General features: G+C 48.4%; 1 protein-coding gene and 1 long non-coding RNA gene across 11 annotated transcripts in view; one reads left to right on the top strand and one right to left on the bottom strand.

Moving 5' to 3' along the window:
• The window catches only part of VPS13D (vacuolar protein sorting 13 homolog D), a 236,970-nt gene that overhangs the window by 188,277 nt on the left and 32,267 nt on the right, over positions 1–16,426 (top strand). For 7 of the 10 annotated variants that reach the window (XM_038531969.1, XM_038531968.1, XM_038531967.1 and 4 more), the window contains one exon: positions 1,086–1,281. In XM_038531969.1, the coding sequence (XP_038387897.1) occupies positions 1,086–1,281 (196 nt within the window). Of the gene's footprint in view, positions 1–1,085; positions 1,282–1,945; positions 2,628–2,707; positions 10,199–16,426 lie in introns of those variants that run through there. The other 3 variants (XM_038531972.1, XM_038531971.1, XM_038531974.1) reach the window with 3 other exon arrangements.
• Positions 7,951–16,422, bottom strand: LOC119876088. The gene is made up of 2 exons (XR_005356184.1): positions 14,248–16,422; positions 7,951–13,536 (listed from the first exon to the last, which is right to left on the bottom strand). It is a non-coding gene; the product is annotated as an uncharacterized LOC119876088 (long non-coding RNA).

Genomic DNA, 16,426 nt, shown 5'->3' with positions numbered 1-16,426 from the left:
CAAAGATAACAAGAACCGGAATCCATTCGGTCTCCTTGGTTTAAAAACTGGGAGTCCTGCTCAGTTTTCTCTACAGGTCCCACTTGTGCCAGGTTCAGGAATGTCTGTCTGTCCGTGAACTTGGTTCACAAGGTTGGGAGAAGGCTGTAGCCTCACTGGAGCAAATGGACCCAGAATCCAAAAGAAACGTTGTGGATTGTTAGTGCATTCTCACCCAAGGAATTTCCTTTACCGATTTGTCTCACTAGAGATGAAGAGTCTAGAGAGCTTCCTCATGCCCCCACCGTCAAAGGGTAAACATCCTGTGAGTGTCCCTGGCACACATCCTGGAAATGCTCCCCGGACAGGGCCCCGCTTCTTCCCCATAATGCCTGTGTTCTCTCCAGCCTCTGCCAACTTCTGGTCCCTTTTGACGCTCTTTAAGGTCATTGCTGTCAACTTTCAAAACACTTGGAATGTCTTTGTGACCTAGGTTAGTCTTTTGAACAGACTCCATGGAGAGTCCCGGCTGGGGACTGGCAGCTTTTATGGGTGGGAGGGGGGTGCCTTTCATCAGGGCCTCATGATTTACTCTGATTGCCTAAACCTGACCACAGCAAAGTGTGCAGTAGCTTTTACCTCGTTTCAAACGCCTGGCGGTAGTGGCCAGTCATGCAGTGTTCGTGGAAAACTGAGGTTCTGTATTTAGTTCTCTCTGCCCTGCATTTTATGGGGTCCCAGCTTTCCCCAAGGGCCACTGTCGATTTAGTCCTACTGTCTGCATATTCTCCTGATGACCTGTGTGCTTCCCACACTCAGGAACTGGAAAGTAGCCACTGTTAACCTCTTGGGTGTTCTTTGATACTTTTAAACTGGGACACACCTCAGATTAACATGTAATATATATTCTCAGACTCTAAACTTAGTGGGCAAGTCTAAGTCTGCTGGTTTCCCAACTGGAATTGGCCCACCTGTAGCCTACTGAGAGGTTGACAGATGCCTGCCCCGAGCCACCTTGCCAGGTGCATGGAATCGATGCTGTTCAGCCTTAAACACTTTGCGTTTGTCCTCTGCCAGGTGACAACAGCCCTTGTCTCTTTTGCTAGGTATCATTGGTGGATTGACCAGTGTGATAACCTCAACAGTGGAAGGAGTGAAAACAGAAGGGGGTGTCAGTGGTTTCATTTCTGGCCTCGGGAAAGGGCTCGTCGGCACTGTAACCAAACCAGTGGCAGGTGCCTTGGATTTTGCATCGGAAACAGCCCAGGCGGTGAGAGACACAGCCACGCTCAGTGGCCCCAGGTCAGTGTCCGTGGGGGGAGTTACATTTGTAGTTTCCAGCCTAGCTCTGCTGCCTCTCCTCATCTATGCCGATGTGTTTAATCATATACTTTCTGCCTTAATGATGTGATTTCTTAAAAACTTGAATTCCTGTATCTAAAATTTCTGACCTGCCTAATGTAAATACATGGAAACAAGGCACAGAACTCTGGCGTGAATTGTTCTAGATCTTAACCTATGTCTACATCTGTGATTTATTTATATCTAAAATAGTGTTTTCCTTCGTCAGAGAAGTCGGAAGTAGGATTACACCCTTACAGATGCCCCTGTTGACCAAACTAACCAGACACCCCCCCACACACACACATGCCCATTAAGAAAACCATCAGGCTGCAAGCCATGTCTGGCTCCTAGTCTCTGTGGCACGTGCAGTTCACCACGTGAGTCTGTCCTGTCTCCGTTCTCTCTCCACTCGGATGTGCCAGCCATGGCAGGTTGGCAGGTCTGCTGTGGGATGCTCTCTTGCCTTGATGTCAGCAGAGAAGGAGAATCAGGGTAGCCCCTTTGGCTCCACGTCCCTCAGAATCCGACTACTTTCACGTAGCTCTTCATATTAGGAGCCTATTAGGAGCCTATTTGAGCCTTCCTTTTTCAGAGTGACTAATTGGGGATCTTATCAACAAAGGGTATAATGAATGTTACAGTTCCCAGCCAAGCTGGACGCCACTTAAGCCCAGAGGATTTTGCTGCTCCCTGCTGAAGAGATACTCTGTGAGTGAATTAGTGTGCCCTTTTAGACTGTCTAGGGCTGGGCCTTGTCCATACCCTATCGCTCTCTCAAATAGGATTTGAAGTAAAATCGTCCCCAATTAAAATGAAGCCATGTGTCTGTCACCAGGAAACCTTACGGATGACACATTACTGCAGGGGAAATGCTTAAGATTGTAGACTGGGACCATGTAATAAGTTCTGCCAGAATGTCTTCCATCTGGAAGCAGCTGCTTTTTAAAAAAGGATCTGTAGAGTTTACGTTAGTTGAGTTACATTCTATTCTCAGATACAGAGCTCAAAAGATCCTTGAGTGTATTTTGAAGCATTTATGAAGTTGGGGGGAGGGGCAGTAGGGAAGCTTCAAAAGTATTTCCAGTTAGTTTTTCCATGTCTGCTGGAAGCCCCAGAAGTCTACCTCCACTAGGACAATGAGACCTAGCAACATGTGAGTGAAGCAGGAGATGCCTAAGAATTCCAAAAGAAATCTCCTTACACAATCCCACAGTGGTCAAGGGATTGAGTGATTTGTTTCAAAAGAGGTCTGAGGTATATGCATTTAATTTTTAAAATATCATCTTGTGCTTGGAAACTTCAGTGATGTCGACTGGAAGGAAATGATTTGAGTTTTCTACAGTGTTAGTCTGGAAGTCCTGATAAAGTTTTGCCTTCTTTTTAGGAGCACAGGAAAGGCACAAAGTGGTTGCCACAGAAACAAAAGCTGTCCTTGTCAGTTTCACTGGTTGCCCAGCGCTGACGTAGCAGGTTTCACGCCATGTCACCCGGTCGTTTCTAGTCAGTAAATCCTGATGGACAATTTTCTAAGGACTCGGTTGGGAATATAGCAGGAAGCAAGACTGGCCCCTGTCTTCAAGGACCTACAGTCCAGTGGGGAAGCAAACATAAAACAAATAATCATAGTAATAATTACTTGCTAAAATTGTGATAAATGACACAGGAGATGTACAGGATGCTGTGAGACTGTGTAACTGGAGAAGGCGAAGGGGAGAAGGAGGTTGGCTAACCTGTGGTCAGTGGCATCAAGAAGGACTTGTTGAGGAAAGTGCAGTAGTGTTATCCTACGCGTTATCCACTGGGCCACCGAGCCCCCTGGGAAGTGCTAATTAAGATGAAGCCTGAAGTATATGGTGGAGGCTGGCCAAGTAAAAGGGAAGAGAGAATCATATTCCAGGTAAAAAGGGGTCCAGAGAGGCTAGGCAACTCACCTGGAAACCAGTGGTAATCAGGCATTCTAATGGAAGTCTAGCTGCAGATTTCCTGAGACAGTTCTCTTCGTAGCCCTTCACTCCTAGAAACAAAAGCTAGTGGTAAGCGAGAAGCAGCCAGGCAGTCATCGGCCTGGAGACCTGGAGTCTTAAATGAGGGGGAAGTAAGCCTCTGCATCTCCTCTTTGTTCTTAGAGGAGCCAGTGGTGGGGGAGCCTTGGCCAAAGTTACCAGAGGTGAGTGGGACACGCAGAGGGCCGTCTAATTGGGAGCCTCAAAGAGATTTGGCCCTTTACCCTTTATTGCACTGACAAGGCATTACAGCTTCTTCTGAAACACTGACCAGTTTCCCTCTGTCCATTTGTCTGGGGTCCCAAAATAGATTATTAACGAGCATCCATGTGTTACAAAAGAACACATGGCCTGGAAAATGGCAGGTCTGGGTCCCCACATCCCTCTTAGTTTGAGGCCTTTGGTCAAGTCTCCCTGTCTCCTTAAGCCTCGGTTTTTCCCTCTATAAATTGGGGGTAAATATACCTGTTTATTTTCTCTCTCAGAGGTCTGAAGCCCAACCAGTTATTTTAATGTGGATGTTCTAAGGAACTATAAAATGCTGGACAATCCTATTTTTGAAAGTCACATTAAAGGAGCACTGAGATTCTTGCAGGTGGAGAAATGTTTCAGTGCCCTGAGGGTTTGTTCTGATGACACTGTGATCTCTTAGGAACATACTAGTTCTACCAAGGGATAAATCACCCTGGTTTCTTGGAAGTGAGTTATAACCATCTCCAACCATCCCAATTGATTGAACAGGATCCAGGGGTGTTACTCAGGGTTTTTCCCCACTGTTTAGACAACAGGGACTAACAAATGATTTGAAGGGATTAGAAGTGAGATTCTGACCGAGGGCTGACCTGAGCCCAGGGACTGAGCCAGGAATAGAACCCAGGAGTCCAAGAGTTCTGCCTCTGAGTCTGCTCTTGGAACAAGACTTTCTGCTTCCTTTGTACTATTTCATCCAAGTGAAGGCTTAGATCTTAGCATCTATGTTTTAAATGACTCAAATTTTAAGCAGATGATAGCAGAGTAAGCCATAAAACTGTGAAAGAATATTCCTTCCAGTAATCCATCTGAAAAGTGGCCTTACAGGAAATATTGGCTCCTTTTTTGTGTTTATTTGAACATGATTTTATTTATAGGGAGCCCCTTCCTTGAGTTCTTTTAGACTAAAATACTTCCAAGTGCCTCTCCTTGGTGGAGTGTGCAGGCATTCCGAAGAGACAGTCACTCAACTTTTCCCTGAAATTGCCATGCCATCTGATAGTTCTTGGGAAGGCAGGTGGGGGTGGCAGGGAGAAGAGGGCGGAGGACAGCAGAGCCTTTGGCCTCCGCATGAATGTTGTAGACCAGTATCCCCTGCTGCATTCGTTAACTGTACAAGTATGTGTGGTTTGGAACCGAAATAAGAAGCCTTTTCCAAGGCAACGTTGTGCTGGCTCAGGTTGCATCTTCTAGTCTACGTGTATGGGGCCACATTTGTCTGTTCCCAAGTAAAGTTCATGAAAATGGCACAGCTGGCAGCCACACTTGTGGTGCCATGGAAGCCTTGTCGAAAGCCCACCGCTCTTCAAACAGGCCAGGTCAAAGCAGGGCACCCGCTGGGCTGCCTGCCCGGCTCCTGCGTGTGTGCTGGTATTTGACGGTAGTGTTTGGAAGGATAACTTGGGTGGGTAGAAAGCCGCAGAGACCCAGGGGCGGCCATTGCCCAACAGAAGGCAAAAATAACGTGGAAAGGAGGAGCTTCGGACTCCGGGCTATTTATTTGCTTGTTTATTTCTCTAAATACCATCTGTTGTAGGCTTTGGGTTACATGACATTTTGGGAAAGTAGCAGATGAAGATTTATGAAGCTGGACCCTGAACCTTCCTCCAAAATATTTCTTCACCTTTTTAGTCAAGGCCCAAAATGGGGAGAGAAGTGGGAGCTGCCAGAACTTGAAATATTTAAACTAATTTAGTGAAGCCCAGGAGTGGTGGGCTTATCTCCTTATTTAAGTTAGATAAGGAGGAACGGGGGTTTGCAGGGTAGTGATAGATCGGTGCTTAAGAATATAGCCACCAGGACTCTGCTGCGCTCTGGAGTCCCAGGAGCCCTGTATTGTGCCCGGACGTGTAAATTCCAGTTGCTCTGAGAGCTTTCGGGCAACCTTTTGGTTAATGTCACGGAAAAGATTTATGGCGGGCATATTTGACTTTTTCAGTAAAAACACTCCCAAGACACCACCCAAAATTTGTTAAAGACACTTTTCATTAATGGCCTCCTGGATGTGAAATTGAAGTGGATTTTCTCAAGCAAACATCCTTTTTGTTGCAGTGTTTGCTTCGTACCTATGACTCTCTAAGACTAAAAGGAAGAAAGACCCTGTTGGGTCACCAGAGCCTGAATGCAGTCAGGTTGGACAGGTTGGGGAAAGGGCCACAAAGGGAGTTTAGGAAATGCTGTCACTACTCTTTCCTAATGGAAGCAGTGCTTGTAATTACCCTGCAAGCAGCCGTTTGCTTTCCTTGTATTGCACATAACACATTAAGCAGAACTGGTTTGAAATGAGCCTTCGGGGAACTTCCAAAGGTACAAATCTTAATAAAAACTACAGTGTTTGTCAGGATGCACCCATGCTATCAGTTTTTTCCACCAGTGTTCCTCCTAAGGCAGAGGAGAGTGGGCTGACATCCCATGTAGCTGGGGGCAGAAGCAAGTCCGATATTGCTTGGGAAAGTTTATCTTTAAACTCTAAATGAATTTTACCTCTCATCCTGTATTTGTTTTCATAAGATGTTTTCAGTTGCTACCTACCAAAATTAACCCTTCACAAAGATACACCAGGTCATCCTGTAGCTTCTGCCTCATTCACATTTAAGAGCTACAAGGTATGCTTTCCAGATGAGTCCTCTAGACCCACGGAGCATTGATGGAAAGACAGGTAAACGAACACGAGTGGAAAGCCAGAGCCTAGTACATAGTTGACCCCGAGGCTCAGTTTCTGATCTTTGGGCCGATCTGTCTATCGGCTTGGTAGCGGTCTGCTGCTTGGGGCAGCCAGTGCAGTGGTGGACATGCCAGCCTTATCAGGAGAAGGACTTTGATTTCAGTGGCACTGAGAAAGGATTGCTGTGTCCGTCCAGAGGGAAGGGACTATTCATACCTCCCTTCTGCTGTCCAGAAGTGGTACATTGGATATGGGGCAGCCACCCATCCTGTCTCCTGCTCACCCTTGGGTATGTAGGAGGTGAAAGCCATACGGTCTCACTTCCTGATCCTGCCAAACCAGGCCTTTCCAGAGAATGCCCCAAGGTGGATGGATCATTTTCTCACTCTTTCTGAGCAACCCCCACAGAAGAAACCACATTCAGAGCCATGTCACAACATAGGATATCTTGCTTGGGTCTGAGTTTAAGCTGATGAAGTTCCAGGGTAAGATATTTTTTAGAAACCTCTTTCATGCCTTATAAGTTAAAATTCCTCTCATAGGAACCCAAGCAGGGAGATCTTATTTTTTCTAAGACAGACTTCTTCCCTCTTGCTGAACTGTAAATACCGTACTTTGCTTTCACTCAGAGGCTCCAGACGATGCCACTCTTGTTATAACATAACTTATGGAAAGCTCAGATCTGTTGCTGAAAAAAAAAAATGGAAACCTGCACACACGTATTTGAAAAGAGTCTTTCCACTTTTGAAATCCCATGACTCATTTTTATGCAAGATTATCTGTTAAGAAAAAAAAACACTTTTTTGGTCATGGTACATTATAATCGTTTCTAGAAAGGAGAGTGTCTGTTTTTTGCCATTTTTGGCATGCAGAGATGACTGGCTTTGGAAAACGGCACAATCCTGTTTCCAAAAGTAAAAATAAATTGAATCTATGCGTGTACATCTTTTAAGTACAATCCCTGTATCTCAACCAACAGGTCTTTGCTCAAAGAAAATAGGATGGAAAGTGTGTAGTGCTTTCAGATCTTTGTCTCCTCCATTTGAAAATTAAGTGATCAATCCAGCCATTGTACATGTTGGGCCCTTTCCTTGCTCAGTGATTTGGTTAGTAAAACTCTGAGGGACTGCATTTAAGATTTTTGCTTAAAATGGTGTAGAATGGTGTAGTCCTTCCTGAGAAGAATTTGTATTTTGTGCATTAGAGAAGAACTGAAAAGCCATCTACTGTTTCTGGGATTCCTCTGCAAAGGTGTTATGGTCACTTATTTGGGGGTTTTGATGACTACGTCTCTAATGATTTTCCCTTATAGAGTCATCCCTTGTTGCCCAGGATGAACTAGGAATTCCCCCTTAAAGAGAGGAGCCAGGTTTGAGTTCCAGTCCCCTGCTCCCAAAAAGCTTCAGGTGTGAGGTAATTGTGAGGTGCATAGGGGACCAGCAGGCTGGCCGGGGGTAGACTGTAGTGTTGCATCACAAGGGAGAGCTTATAATCCTGGGGGCAGGAAAAGGTAGGCGTGGGGGTGGTAGTGAACCCAGAGTCTCCCTGCCCTCGTACCTTCATTTAGTCTGTTTTGCCAGACCGCCTCTCAAAGACAGATTCTTGCTAAGTTTCTCACTAACTTGTCAAGTAGGGGGAAATAAGATTGCATCTGTAAAACATTTTAATCACTATATACTCTGAAAAAGGAAAGGAAGGAGAGAAAGGAAAGAAAGGGAAACTTTTCTTATATTGGGTTTATACAATTCAATGCAAATCGGGTTAACAGCGTTCCTCGTCTCTGTCCTTAGCGGATTTACTCAGATACGTAGAGGAAACTGATGTCTCAGCGAGCACAAAATTTGTCCACGTGGGTCCTTTTAGAACACAGGCTCTCAAAATATGGTGTGAGGACCCCTAGGGAACCTCAGCCTTTCCCAGGATCCATGAGGTCAAACTTGTTTTTTATACATTTAAATAACCATTGTTATAATAATATTCTCTAATGAACGTACGGTGGAGTTTTCTGGAAGCCACACAATGTGTGATACTGCACACAGCGATTGACTGTAGAAGCAGATAAGAGAATGCAGCTGTTTTCTATTAAGCAAGACTTAAGGAGATTTGCAGAAATGTAAACCAGTGCCACTCTTCGCACCTCCTTCCACCCACGCGTATGCGCCAGCCAGCAGGCGCCGTACCGGGCTCCTTCCCCGACGGGATGCTCTGATGCTCCGTCGCCCCGCTGGCCAGTAACACCTGTCGCCAGCGGTGGACTAATGTGGATTCAGCAGCGGGAGCCCCATGAGAGGACGCTTCACCTTGGTGTCCTGCTGGCCCTCGTCCGCCCTCCTGGTTTGCTCCTGACTTTTACTGGGTTTCTTGAGGTAACAATTGGAAAGATTGTGTTACGTACCAGGAGACCTCTCACGATCATTTACCCAGTTCAGTCCCTCACCTTAGCAGCGTGGGGAGTGAGGAGCACCTTACCCCGAAGCCTAAGGTCCATCCTGTCCAAGGCCACTTGCTCCCGCGGGCTCGGCCCCGAGCTGGGTCGGGACCTGGAGGAGTGCGCACTAGGTCGGCGTTTACGTAGCAGAACCTGAGCTCCGCCGCAGCGAGGCTGGTGGAGCAGGACAAGCCCGTGGGATGTGGATGCGCTCCTTTGAACTCTCGGGGGAAAGCGGGTTTTATGCGGCAGGTCTGTGTTAACACCAGAGGCAGCTCCTGCTAGATTGTCCCTAAACATACTTCAAACATAGGTGATGCCAGGGGTGACCCAGGCAGCATCATGAAATCCCGGGGACTGCAGGAAACTTCAGAGGAGACTCAGAGCCCAACTTGGCTTGTCTTTGTGGGGAGGGTGGGCCACGGGAATCCTGGGGCCTTCGGACCAGTTGGATCCGATGGAACCTCCCTGCGTGGGCCAGGATGGACAGAGGGCAAAGTTCATCCGTTCTTTAGACTTCCCAGATCCACCGCAGCAGCACAGGCAGGATGGTAATGACTGGCACCTGCCCACTTCTGGAGGCGCGAAAGGCCGGATCACCATGTGGGTGTTCATATCCCTCGTGAAAAGATGAGAGCCTCTGAGACTTACTCTGTTTTTTGCTTGACTTGTTGAGGGGCCCCGTTAGTTCAGTTGGGCTGATTCTAAACGTGAGATGCTCTGATCGGTTGCTTGGTAAACACACTGGTTCAAGTATAGGCAGATTGACAGCAGAGATGCATTAATTGGTGAAGTGTTGCCTTCTCCTGTGTTCCGGGCATATCCTAGGTATTCAGTGCTGAGAATATTTAAATACTCGAGGACAAACTGCTTTGAAGAATCTTCCAGATTCTTGAGAATCACCAAGTTGTTTGTATGTTAATACTTTTAATTTGGTCTCATGCTTATTAAAACAAGTTTCCTATCACTTCCTTGAAGTACCTCTTTATTAGTGACTTGATTTACTGTTTGTTCTTGGAAACCGCAACTTGCATTTGTGTTGTGCTCTATTTTGGGGAGGCTTGGCGGTTTTTCCAACCTTATGAACAGGTCTGTCACTACTCTTTCAAAACTCTTCAATGATCTCTGCTCTTTCTACCTTCTATTGCTAACTATTATTTAATTTCTGTATTAATAAAAACAACGATTTTAAAAAGCTATGACTTTGACCATGATTATCTCACTATAACAAATTTTTTTCTAAAGATTTTATTTATTCATGACAGACAGAGGCAGAGACACAGGCAGAGGGAGAAGCAGACTCCCTGTGGGTCTTTTAAAATTAAATTGTATTTTGTCAAAGTAGATATATGTCCACCCTTTTAAAAATCAAAAGACTTCTACATGTCTGAAAATAAAAACCACCAATCTCCTGCCCCACTTTTCCCTACCTCTGATTTCTGCTCCCCCAGAGACAACCACTTTCAACACTTTTGATTTGGAAGTATTTGCTTTTGTGTTTCTTAAAAAAAAAAAAAAAAAAAAAAAAAAGTGCTATTTCTTGCTATCATTGGACTTCCTAGTCCCTCCCCTTCTTGTTAGTCTAGGTATATTGTTCTTTTTGGGTTAATCAGTATTCAGTTTTTACGTTATTCTGACTATACCAACAGCATTCCCAGGGAAGCTACCTAGGTTACTATGACTATGTTTCCTTTCTGGTTTCTTTTTTCTCCTTGGAGTTAGTAACTTTGATTATTGTTGTTTGCTTAGTTTGCCACATGCATATTCCCATTTCATCCTCAAACTCTTACTCACTTTCAGCTTTTCTTGCTCCAAGTGTAGTAAGTCCTTAAGAAAATGTTTTTTTTCTATCTGCCTATTACTAAGTTATCCACAAAGTCTTCTCTGTGTGCTTAAAAATGCATGATGAAGCAGTTTATCGGTGTTCGGATTTTTCTTGCACGTTCCTCCCTCTGGGTGCCCCTGCTCCTGTCCGGACTGACCCGACTGCTCTCTAGAGTTTTTTTCTTCCATTGGTTTGTTTTGGCCTTTTTCTTTCATGAACAGAGACAGTCCTCAGGTGGGTGTTTCTTGACCGTTCTGCTCCTCTTTAAAGCAGAGGCGCTGGTGGGCAGCCCGGAGCCCTTTGCGGGGCCTGGGGCCCTCCCGGGCTGGGAGAACAGGGGGCCTGTGGCCTCCAGTCCTGTGTTGAGGAGGAACGGGCTGCAGGTCTAGCTGCTCTTTAGGCTTTTAGCCCATCTTACTGTTTTCACCACCCGACACACTCGCCTCCCTGTTCCTCCCTTTCTGCCCAGGCCGCCCAAGCTGCCTGGTGCCCGAGTTTCTGAAATTTGGTGGGTTTTGCTCTGTGGCTCCCACTCCCAGGCTTACTTTTCAGCACCATGTGTCCATCTGCTTTTCAGCTTCTAGAATATTGTTGACACCTTCTCTTTATCCTTTTGGATTTGTGCCATCTGTATCCCTTTGCTTTCGCGTTAGAGAGGTCTCTGGACTAAATCTGTCATATTTAATCAGGAGCCCTATAACTTGGACTTTTCACTCATTCATTCATCCTTTCTTGACGTCCTTTCCCCTTCATATCCAACCAGTAGCTATGAATTAATGTGGTTTTAGCAAAATCCATCTCCATTATTTCTGTTAGAGCATTCTTTAAGCTTGGTGGTAGTGAGAAATTGAATAATAACGTTCTTGCTGCCACTTTCTGACCTGTGCTGTGATCTAGGCGTTGCTGTAGGGACTTTACATGTATCACCTCATTTAATCAGCACGGCTGCTTCTGAGCAGCGTCTGCTTGGGCGGCCAGCGGCCCTTCCTTCCCGGGAAGGTTTAGAATGCCTCTGGTGAGAAGTCGTGGCTACTCCCAACCCCAGCTTTCAGTCTGGTCTTGGCCTTTAATCTCTCATTCTGTGTGTTGTAAAGAAACAGGTTGTAGAAGGCTCTTGTCAGATCCCAGGAACATGAAAGAAATAGCACACCCCACGGTAGTGACAAGGCCCTGTCACCACCCCTCCTGGAACCATAAAAGCTATTCAGAGGGGCCGGCAGCTGGTGAGCGAGCGTACTTAGATCCTGGGTGCTGATGGGGGTTTTGTAGTTTCCAAGGGAAGTTGCTGAAAGTTTTCTTATCTTGACACTCCAAGGGCAAGAGGTCTTTCTTCAAAGAGAAGCGCTCGTTTTAGAAAGAGATGTGGAAAGAACATAAAATCACAGATCTTCCCCAGTTCTGGAGAAGAAATGGGAAGTAGCACTGTGGTAGCCGGTGTAAAAAGAAACCAAGCGTTGGCAGGCAGCCGGGAGGGGTTCCCGCAACACGGCTTGGTCCCCACGTCGCGAAGCCGGGTTGGGGGCCCCGTGGGCCGCGCGGGCCCTGAGGGGAGAGTCTTCTCAGCCCCGCCACTGGGGCCAAGCGCTGCGCGTGGGCCCGTCCGCCCGTCCCCGAGCACCCGGCCAGGTGGGGCGCGAACCCGCGCGGGCCTGCGGCCTTGGGCACGAGCAGCCCTTGACGAAGGTGTGCGAGGCCACGAACTCGCTCTGAACCCGCGTGTGAAGAGCAGGTGATCGCGCGCTATTGTTAGCGTCTGTAAGTGATCCGGCCGTGGGGCCGAGCGGAGGTCAGCCAGCAGCCCCGTGACATGGAAATCTGTCCCGGGGCCAGGTTTGTCGGGTGGGCCTTACGTAGCCAGTGTCTCCAGTCGTTGGCCTGTGCTGCCTGCGGGGCCGCTGCCGGGAGTGAGGGGCCTGGGACAGCTGACGGGCGCGTCCAGCGCTGTGGTCAACAGCTTTGAAAGCATTACGTGGTTTGGACAGCACTCCCCGAAACAGTTCTGTTTTCCAGACGACGACAGTCCGCTGTCGAGTGCAGGGAGGGCTGTGGAGGGGAGCGTCCGGCCCTCCGGTGGGGCCGCCGGCGCCCTCGGGCCTGTCCCTGAGTCCCGCGGGTCCTGGTGCAGGCCGTCCCTGGGTCCCCGGGTCGGTAAACAAGCGACAAAGTGCTCTCGGGGGCGGGGCTAGAGCTTAAAAGGAAGAACTCGCTCTCGTTTCTGTAGATGCCACGGGCTCTCTGGGCTCTGGAAGAGGCGAGGGGCTCGTTCTAAGTGCTCATCGCCGAATTCGTTTCGGAGCGCACCTTCCCAGTTGTCCTGTTCCCGGAAATGTAGCTCCTGTTGCCTTCTGCTCCTGGGGGATTCGGGGTGTCGCAGGGCGAGGGAGGTGGCTCGCAGGGGAGTGGCTCCGGCTTGGCAATTCACGCGGGACCGTGTGAGACGTCCAAAGTGGTGCGGCAACAAATTTTTTTTCAAAACCTTCTACTGAATCCTAATATACCACAGGCTTTTTTGTGGTGGTTGTGTTAAATCTGGGGATAGGATTCTCAGGATTTTATTGTTATTCCCAAAATGCAGCGCTGGTGCTGACAGAGTGGCGTGGAACATCATTGGATTTATTGTGCCAAAGTGACAGCAGTTGACATTCTTTCAGTGTGTCAGCGTAGGATCAGTTCCTCCTTGACTTGAGTCTCTGCGATCAAAATAACTTATCTGGATGTTCCCTTTGGGTGTTGGAGGCAGCATGGCCTCTTGGCAAGAGGGCACGGTCATAAATCGTGGGACCAGAGCCCTGATTTCAGCCCTGACGTCCCTCTGCCTTGTGGTTTTGGGCCAGCAGCCTATTGTCCCCTCCTTGGGTGAGTCTCCCCACTTCTGAGGGAGCGAGGAGTGAGCGGCATCCTGGCCGGGTCACGTCTGCCTAGCTGAGGTGAATAACTCCCTGAGGAGCGGCACTGGGTGGGCTCCTTCGCCATCACGGAGGAAGCTGGGCACAGGGACCAATAAGGAGCCCAGGCAGGACGTATGAAAGCTTGATCATATGTTCTAAAAATAAAAAGGCAGCAGGTTAATCTGAGGCAGTGTTGTACCTAAAATATTCCTGAGCAGCCCTTGGCCCTGGCCTGAACCCCAGCTGGGCTTAGCACCATCGAAGTCCGTTACATCTAATCCCCCAAGGGGTTGAATCTGTGGCCATGCCTGCCCTGTCACTGCCTCCGCCCTCCCTCTGATTCCACGTCTGGGAAAACTGAAGTGGCCCCAGACGCAGCAGCGAGATCACACGGGCGCAGCGTGTGAGGGCAGCCTCCGTACAGCGTAACGTCCGGGCCAGCACACACACACGCACGGCTTCCCGTGTGCTCAGTCACCGCAGTGGCGCTCACTTGACCGTGATGCACCTTCTGTGAGCTGATACCCAAGAAATCAGTGTTTTAAAAGAAAGAACAAAACCTCGATGGAGGGCATTTTACATCAAGAATGGATGTGCGTGGTATGAAAAAGCAAATTCCAAAACATACTCCCTTTCAGTTCCCAAACTGGTATCAGAGTAGTCCTTCTCAGCCCTACACACGATGCTGGAGTAAGTGACAGTGCCCCGGAGCGCGTGGAGGACGTAACCCGGAGAACCCGGGAGACAAGTATGTGCAGCAGCGAGACTCCGGACAACGTCTCTGGCCTTGGGTGGTGGCGGCTGCTGCTGCACCCTTCTTGGGAGCAACTTGCCTTTTTTGGAGTCAGGCCTCATTGGCTACTTACGATTGTATGTCCCCAAATATAGTCATCCAAGTGACCCCGAGATAAAGTCCCCCAGGAAGTGGGGGCATCCAGATCACTGTGTAGAAGCTCTCAAAGTCCATCTTGGCCCATAAGAGAGTCTCATTCTCAGTGGTGAGCTTTTCCACATGTTAATATGTCAGGGAATCTTGGTGCATTGGGGCTCCTGACGGGCCACATGAGGCTTCAGAAGACCTTCTGTGGGCCCCGGACACCCAGCGGAGACAGGCTTCGTTTCTGAGTACGATGTAACCTGTGCGATGATGTGGGCGTGCGCGGGTGCTTTGTACACTGCCCTGGGAGAGGTGAGGCGTTCTTATGACTAACGACTTCACTGAACCCCGAACGCACATGTGAGTAACTAGAGGCAGATTGAATAGATTACATACTTTTGAGAATTTCCTAAATTAGCCTACCTAACTTTTTCTTGCCCTTTTCTCTTTCCTGACTTCAGTAGTTCTCTGTAACTTTTTTTTTTTTTTAATAAACCCAGAACAAATAGTATACAGTGGAAGAAGTGCCATAGAAACAGGGATTCTCAGTAGCTAGAGACAGTTTTCTGTGATCCATTCATTCCATGGCACCTCCTGTCTACCCAGAAAAAGGTGCTTTGGGCTTTCAAGTGACAGAGTCATTGGCTCATCTCATCAGCACAGGGGACAAGGAAATCTTTGAGGAAAACACAAAAATGTGTGTACAGTTCATTCAGAAATAAACACATGGTAAAAAAAAAAAAGAAAAAGAAAAAAAAGAAAGAAAGAAAAAGAAATAAACACATGGTTAGTTCCCATCAGGAGGCACGACTTTCACCTCCGGATTGAACGCGGCCCACATTTGGAGCAGACCGCTGGCCTCGCCAGACTCCATCCAAGATGCGCGTGTTGTTGCTAGTGTGCTAGTCCTAGTCTAGTACCGTGTCACAAGCTTGGGCCTAGGCTAGCACGGCATAACACTGGCCCCCAAAAAGGCCAAACTGGCAGGAAAGTGCTTCTAAATTAGAGCCAGCAGTGACCCCCCTCAGAGGCTCTCCTACCTGGTCCTCTCAGCACGTCTTTGGTTTACTTTTGGCTTAGGGTTTTGTTTTTCCCCTCTGCTCCTCTCACTCCTTGCTCTTTAATGCTTAGACTTTGGTTGGAAGGGTTCTGGCAATCACTCTAGACTCCCAGTAGCCTCATTTAGAGGTGGACCCTCACAGCCATGCTGGTTCACATGATGGGCCGTGGGTTGGCAGCTCACCCCTTGGAGAGCCTGCATTCAGATGGCGTCCTCTGGGATTAAACTCCAAAACTGAAGCGAAGGCCTGCCCGTCAGGCTGATTGTTCCACCCTTTGTGTACTAATCGGAGATACTCCAGATCCAGGAGAGAGCTCGTGGGCAGACCCAGGACCTTCTCCGGTTTGAGGACAGGACACCGGATCCCCTGCTGCCTCCCTTCGGAGCGTCCCAGCCTTGTAGCCAAGGGCTGGAAAATGAGTACTTTTTCCTGGATCAGTATTAAAGCTCAGACCAGCTACCAGTCAGTGTTTGCGTTCTCGTCCCCTGCGGGCCTGGGAAGACTGGAGCGTATGGCGGTGGACCGTGGCTCCTTTTCATGCTCTGAGGGCAGGCTTGCCCTGACGGTACCCCCGAATTCACACGTTCACCTGGAGGTGCGCCCCAGGAAGACCCGGTTGCCGTCTCAGAGATGGTTTAGCAGAGATCAGACCGGAGATTTTGCTTTCGTGAGAACCAAGTGCAGTCATACGTTCAGGAACAGCTCCGGGCCTATATGTAGGGCCCAGGGCCTGCTGGGATGGGGTTTTACACTTGGGCTGTCCTTTTGCCCTTCCACTGAACTCTTTCATTTCAGTCATGAGCAAACAGTCAGCGCCTGAACTAACAACCCTGCAGTCCTCCAGAGCACGGCTCGCTTACAGTACCGAACAAAGGGAAGGAGGGCCGCGTGGGCCGGCCCAGGCCAAGGAATGCGGCTTCAGGGTTCTGCTCCATAAATTTAACCAGCACGACGAAAAGGAGATAATATGAGCCTTCGTGATGATCTGAAAGGGGGAGGTTCTGTGTCCCATTGATTGCGGTCTGGCCCAGCGCCAGGCCCAGGCCTGACCGACAGTTGAACCATATCGTTAAGGCGTGTAACACAGCTCGAGTCTTGTACGGCCGC

The sequence above is a fragment of the Canis lupus genome, chromosome 2 (genome assembly GCF_011100685.1).
Source record: "Canis lupus familiaris isolate Mischka breed German Shepherd chromosome 2, alternate assembly UU_Cfam_GSD_1.0, whole genome shotgun sequence".
In the NCBI taxonomy this organism is placed as follows: domain Eukaryota; kingdom Metazoa; phylum Chordata; class Mammalia; order Carnivora; family Canidae; genus Canis; species Canis lupus.
This window is presented reverse-complemented; position numbering and strand designations above follow the sequence as displayed.